The sequence below is a fragment of the Colletotrichum orchidophilum genome, assembly GCF_001831195.1.
Source record: "Colletotrichum orchidophilum strain IMI 309357 chromosome Unknown Scaffold_164.1, whole genome shotgun sequence".
NCBI lineage: Eukaryota > Fungi > Ascomycota > Sordariomycetes > Glomerellales > Glomerellaceae > Colletotrichum > Colletotrichum orchidophilum.
In genome coordinates this window covers 84,111-90,676 of record NW_019173120.1, presented here as the reverse complement: position 1 = coordinate 90,676, position 6,566 = coordinate 84,111, and the positions used below count along the sequence as shown (strand labels likewise).

The 6,566-nt window shown below is 53.2% G+C and overlaps 2 protein-coding genes across 2 annotated transcripts; one reads left to right on the top strand and one right to left on the bottom strand.

Moving 5' to 3' along the window:
• Positions 1 to 523: 523 nt before the first annotated feature.
• Positions 524 to 2,153, bottom strand: CORC01_12759 (uncharacterized protein; the record flags this gene model as incomplete). The annotated part of the gene is made up of 3 exons (XM_022624377.1): positions 524 to 1,659; positions 1,711 to 1,917; positions 1,973 to 2,153. 3 exons carry the CDS (start codon positions 2,151 to 2,153, stop codon positions 524 to 526), a joined length of 1,524 nt encoding a protein of 507 aa, XP_022469143.1.
• A 2,355-nt stretch (positions 2,154 to 4,508) lies between these two features.
• CORC01_12758 (uncharacterized protein) lies at positions 4,509 to 6,176 on the top strand (the record flags this gene model as incomplete). The annotated part of the gene is made up of 1 exon (XM_022624376.1): positions 4,509 to 6,176. One exon carries the CDS (start codon positions 4,509 to 4,511, stop codon positions 6,174 to 6,176), a length of 1,668 nt encoding a protein of 555 aa, XP_022469142.1.
• Positions 6,177 to 6,566: the final 390 nt, after the last annotated feature.

The following is a 6,566-nucleotide window of genomic DNA, read 5'->3' as shown; positions in this document are numbered from 1 at the left end:
AAGTTGAACTTCGGTTCGGCCCAGCCTGACCCATGATCCGTTTTTCGAACCGCGTGACGCTACTATGAAGTGAGAGTGCGCAATACGCGGCAAGACTGTCACTTGAGAAAACGTAGCATGGAAACATCACGTGCAATGATTCAATACTCTGTATGGGGAAGTCCTCATCCGTAACTGGTGGTGCCACCTTTTATATGTTACGGACTTGATGTACCTTGTTGCCTGGCCACACGTGGAATCGATGTGCGGACTAGGTTGAAAAGGTGGGTTTTATCACGTGGTAGCAATGTAGAATCCCATGAGCTGCTGGTGGCAGACAGTCTGATCTAGGAACTCAAACAGCCAAGCATCGTCTTGTTATGATCAGATTCATATCACTTCAAGATCTGTTCTGAATGCATATTGATAACTACTTTGCAGAGGCAAGAGTGGGTGGAAGGAAGCCTGCGTATTCTCAAGAGTTTCAAAAACAAGGCCATTATTGCTCAGACAGAAAAAAGTAGGGTATGGAGAAACTTGAAATTCAGCTTTCCATTCTTCTTCCGCCAACGTTTCGTGATTTCTCGGCTCTCCTCTTCGAATTCGATCTCGCGTAGCTCGGGGTTTCCACTTTGAGAGGAGGACTAGACAACATCCCGTCACCGAGCTGCCATCTCTCTCCGTCATCAAGGGTGGTCGAGGACGTCGTCGTGTAGGAGGTGGACGGCGAGTTCGTCGCAGACGTCGGAAAGCAGAGCTGCGATCGTGGGGGGTACATCTCCTCGGCCTCGCTCTGCGTGGCACTGATTTTTGCGAGCTTGTTTAGGATCAGCAACAGATTGCCATTGGCAGACGGCCCCGAGGAAGGGAAGTTCCCGGGGGCCTTGGTGCGCTCTGCGTCGGTTATCAAATTCGTCGGCAAGGAGGCGTCGTTGAGAGAGGACAGGACCTTGGACCCATTCTTCTCCCACAAGTCGCAGACGGTGGAGATGACTTCCTCCACGCCGCTCTTCAAGAATGGCGAGGCCGGAACAGCGTGTCCTGGAAACAAAATGTCCCAGATTATGTACCATGAATTACCGCTATTCATCCTCTTCAAGAGATCGCTTACCTGATGGTCCGAGATGCCTTCGTCAATCACAGCAGGTTGCGGGCTGGCCCCGCTGTGGCATTGCTGGGCCTCAACATGGCCCTTACACTTCTGCTTGTCCTTGAACCCCTCGTGGCAGCCCGTGCAGTGAAACCGATGTTTCCTGAGAAGATGCTGCTTCACGTCCTTGACCCTCTTCAAGTGAAATCGAGCACAGTGGAGGTGTGTGACTCGATCAAACTTGTAGAAGGGACAAGCCAGCCTTTTGCTAGGCGGTGCTTCTGCTTCTTCACCTTCAAGCTCTTCCTCCGCCTCTCCTGTATTATGTGGAGAAGTGTTCTCTTCTTTGAGACAACTTGACGCTCCATAGTCCCAGGATTTCGCTTGGGATCTCGCCCGCTTGCGATTCCCAATTCTACTTGTATTCGGGTCGAGGGTTTGGTCAGATGTCGGTTGAGCGGTCTCTCCGTAGCAAGTATCAGTGCTTTGCCCAGATGAAATGACATGCTCATCGTAGGTTGATTCCGTCGACCATTGGGCGGAGTTGGCTAGGACCGAGCTTGACTCAGAAAAGCTTTGCGAGTATGAACCTGACATGGATCAGTACAGTATCCAAACCATTTTTTCGTGATTTAATATACCCCAAGGTTGACCTTGTGAATCCGGGTATGGATAGCTTGGGCCAAGAAACTCAGGAAGCCCGGCGGATTGGTGTTCTCTAAGCTCGGAATACAACTCATCAGGGAGGTTCGACAGATCATCCCGTGTGAGTGCAGGGTCAATGAATGTCGACTCTGCAGGCGGCAGCAGTACCCAGTCGTTCAGGTATGTATTTTGAGACGACGTTTCTGTGTTGCTGTTTTAGTCCACACCCAAAGCTCGTACTCGACAGCCAATCCTCACCACATTCACTGGGGTCTTGTCCATGACCAAAAGACGGAAGTGGAGGCCAAGATGAGCTCGGGTCATTCCAGAATGTCGTGGCCGGCGAGGGCACGACAAAGTAGGAGCCGGATAGCTGGGATTTCTCGTACCCATCGTTTGCAGTGTCTGCAAGTGGTGGATAATGAAGACTTGGGTCCATGGTAAAGCAAGCCCTGGGGGTTGCTGACAATTACATGACAGCCGTAGCGGTCACTTGAAAATTTCCAGAACAGATCTCTCGACTTAAGGGGGCTTCTAGAAATGGTGTGTGGGATTTCCAAACTTATAAAGTCATACCCAGCCCTCCGTTTGCGCCCTCAGGATTCCAAGGCGCATATATGACCCAATATCCCGCCAATCTATTTACCAGCTATTACCACACCACCAGCTTCGCGGAACACATGCCGGCGCATAAGTTCCAGTCATGGTTTGAGATCTGGCGCGTTGTGACAAATTGGGTTGGGACACGGCTGTCCACCGACGGGGAGCGACGTGGTTGCAGATTTAGGGGGCTGTGCAGGCTCAGATAAGCCTCTCTAGCCGGGTTTAGGGAGCTCATTTGCAGCTTGAAAATGCATAGTGTCCGTTTATGGGGGCGTCAAGCATTAAGTCCCAGTCACTTCGTAGCGCGAACCAACATATAGCTCCAGCGCAAAGACGCAGAACTTTGAATTAACTTTCTCTGTATCAATGATATGATTTGGGTATCTTGTTCATCTCCTCGCAGCCTGCTCCCACGCCCTACCAAACGTCTCGATCCCAGAATGTGTTGCCTCCCTTTTGCCAGTTGTTTGTGTGAGACCGTACGCTGCGAGCGGGATTGGTGGTTCTTCCTTTGTCCAAGCCTCGAGTCTGGTGGTTCGCACAGCCCGTTGGCCGCTTTTGCCTACCCTGCTGAACAATGAGCATGACGAATTTCGGTGGGGGGGTCACCAGACTAGCACCCACCTCTTGTCTCCTGTCCGGAGGGAGTGTGCATCGTTACTCGGCATCTCGAGTTCTGAACCGGTCTGATTCCTTGGCCGTATCGTCAAGATTGATCGAATTCTGTTTGGATAAAGGTTTGTTTTCGAGAATACATCAAGGTGGCACCTCATGCTCGAGCTTCAAAGACTTTTTCAACTCTTTTCTATGTCTTCCCAAACAGTCCATTACCCTGGTTTCCTTCATCGCTGCGCAGTTTCTCTCAACCATCGCGCAGCGCAGATGTGCGCAATTGACAGCGACTTTTTGGGCGGATGCGCTCAACTCCCAGACCCCAGATAGTGCCCTGGCGAAAAGAGAAGAACGGTTCGCATTAAGGGGGGGCGTGGATACAATGTGGCCGCGGGCGTGTCGTTACTGTAGATTGCGCACTCCAAAATTGTAGAAACGAGCAGTTGCGCGTTTCTGACTTGTGAAGCTGCTCGCTCGTCGCGCGCAGTTGCTCGCGCATGACGTAGATTGCGTGTGTAAAGGTAACCCAAAGTGGAAAATGGCTTGCACCCACCGCTTGGCCAGATCAGGTTTCCGGCCTCGGGATACGACTAGAGGCTGTTTTGGCGCGAGGCAACGTCTTTGCCTTGCGCATGGGGTACTTGGCGGCTAGGGAAGCTTGAGAAGAGATGGCACGATACGATGGGTTGGCGAGGGGTTGGCGAATCAGAAGACCGATTCACTCCGAGAAGACTACGAGCTTTATCGTCGGATAAGAACCCGCGAGACTTTTACAGCGTGAGATGGTGTTTTTTTGAGTCTGCGAATCGTGAGGCGAAGGGCTAGACCACAAAAAGACAGCAACAGACATGGCACGGAGCAGAACGCCTCCGAGTCTGCCCCGGCGAGTCTGCCCCGGCGAATCTGCAATGGCGGTGCTGCATTGTCACATCCCGGCCTGGCTGGCTGGTGTTGAACCAGAGAGCGAGTGCGCAGTTGCTTGGGAAGAGCCGCCAGCACTGCAAAGTTGCCCCAATTTACTTGACACTCTTTATGGCAAACGCCAACGAGCGCGCGCGCGCGCGAGAGAGAGAGAGAGAGAGAGAGTGTGTGTGTGTGTGCCACGCCCAGAGCCGCATCAGAGGTGCTGGCGCCGGGACATCTGAGAGAGAGGAAAGAAAGTGAGGGAAAAAAAAAAAAAAAAAAAAAGACACCCCCCCCGCGGGGGGGGGGGGGGGGGGAGAGGGAGGGGGAGAGGGGGGGTGGGGGGGGGGCCAGCCCAGAGCGGGATCAAAGGGGGTGGGGCCGGGAAAAGTGAGAGAGAGGAAAGAAAGGGGGGGAAAAAAAAAAAAAAAAAAAGAGGCAACCGCACTAAGAAGGAGAGGAGGAGTCGGATTAGGATGGATGGGAAGCCTCTCACTCTTCGTTCATGTCATTTTCTCCCAGACAGATCCAATTACAGATTTCTCTCTCTTCCTTCTTTCAATCCAATCTTCTTCTTTCAATTGCCAAAAACCGCATCGCAGAAAACTCAACCTCTTGCACGTTTGCAGCCAACAGCCTCACAGCCTCCCCGTTTTGGGTTTCAACGCCTCCGCCGATGACTTCGTTACTGAGGCTTCCAGGTAGCTTGCTCTTTTCCTCGGATTCTGTGGCCAACCGCCTACCAACCTTGGGACCGACCGGCTGGGGCCAGTCATCGCTCGTCGATATTTGGTCCAACGCGGCCGACGCCCTGAGAAGCTGTCCGCCTTTGTTCAATTCGTTGTTTGCTTCCCTCTCCAAGCCGTCACAGATCAACCTGACCCACGTTCACTTTTCCCCCGCCGGCATAGCGGTGTTGCCCATTCCCTTTGGTCCTCCTCTCAACCATCCCGTCGTACAGCATGGTCAACCGCCGGTCTTTGAGCACGGTAGCGTCAAGCGTCAAACTCAAGACTCTCTACACGACGTCTTCACTTTCAACTCCCTGGCCGCCTGCGGCGCTTGCTTCTACCTTCTCAAGCCTGCTGCCGCCGCTCTGCTCGCCGACTGGGTGCCAACAGCTGCTCCCTGCTCTCCAGGCTCTCCCTGCCTAAGCCCGAAGCAGAGATCCCTGGATGTAGGTTCAAGTTGGCTCCCGCTCAACAACCCACTCGCTCATCTGCCGCCGATTCCCCATCTACTCCGGGGCTTGTTCACCAAGTCCTGGCGCTACCTGGAGCAGCTCGTGGCGCGCCTGCGAAGACCGGGCCATGACACGGCAGGCGACGGTCCCCGGGGCCCCGCGGGTTCGGCCTCTGGACCAAAGAAACGTCGCAAACAATCCTCCAGGTCGAGCGGGAACTCCACCTCCAGCGACACGAGCCGCAAAAAGAGCCGCCGTGGTGGCAGCGGGCAGAAGATCGCCGTCGCTTCCAGGACGAAAGCCAGGTCAAAGGGGAAGCTGTTCGCGTGCCACTTTTACGCCAACGACACTGTCACCCACAGCGGCTGCCGCCACTACAAATTCGAGCACGTCAAGGATATCAAGAGACACTTCACGGTCAAGAGTAGAGGCAATCATCGGCAACCCATCCATTGCGTCATTTGCTTCTCCTTGTTCGACACGAGTGATGAGCTCGGAGACCATCTCAGAGAACAAGGATGCCAACGCGGTGTTTGCACGTTTGATAATTCCGGTCTCAATGAAGACCAGATAGGCAGGATCCGAGATTTGAAAATGTCCGATCATGAGAATGAAAAAGAATTCTGGTATGCCATCTGGGACATTGTCTTTCCAGGTCAGCAGAGACCCTTTTCGCCCTACTTGGACGACGTCGAAGAGCTCGCGACACGACAACAAGTCGATCCCTGGATGGTCGAGGGCATGCAAGGCCTCAACCTGAGCGACCACGTCTTGGAACTGGTCATGAATGTATACAACAGCATCTGGAGCGTGCCTCCATCACAGCCCCTCGTCGTCAGAAGACTCGCGGTACCCCCCGTCACCCCTATGCCTTCTCAAACCTGGTTTCCTTTCGCAATGCCTCCCGGGCCAGGCAACATTTATTACACCCAACCCCCAGAGCAACCAAACTACAATTTCCCGAGCCCTGAATTCAGCTTTCCCCCTCCGGGATTCGACCCGCGACAGGCCATTCCCAACCAGATGATGGCCGATTTCCCGTGGCCGCCTCCCGTTGACGATTCTGCAATGCCTGCCGACGTGCTTGGTGCTGAAGGATACCAGTGCAACTGTCGGCGCGAACCAGGAAAGCCTCCCCAAATTTGTTATTTACATCGATAGCTTGGTTCTTTTGCACCTGCTTTTTTCCCCCCCCCCTTCCCCTGGTGTCTTCTTCATTTCTTCTGCTTCTTTTTTTCCTTTGGATCAATAATCATGGACCATGGAATGGTTATAGGGAAATTCAATTTAGCGTACCTCCTTCATGTTACTTTCAGAGATGGCGTTATACCCGCATCAGCCTACGCGGGGACTGGAAAAAAGATTCATCGAGCTTCACACACCATTTGAGGTCGCCTTGGATAGCAAAAGAGGGCACTGAGCATCGAAAATAAACGTGCAACACGCATCACAGGAATAGCATGGTGGTTGAACTGTTTCCAGGGCTATGAGTTTTCCTTATCCTGACAGCATCTGGCCGTGTTAGCAGCACTTTAGTATTCCTAGTAAACC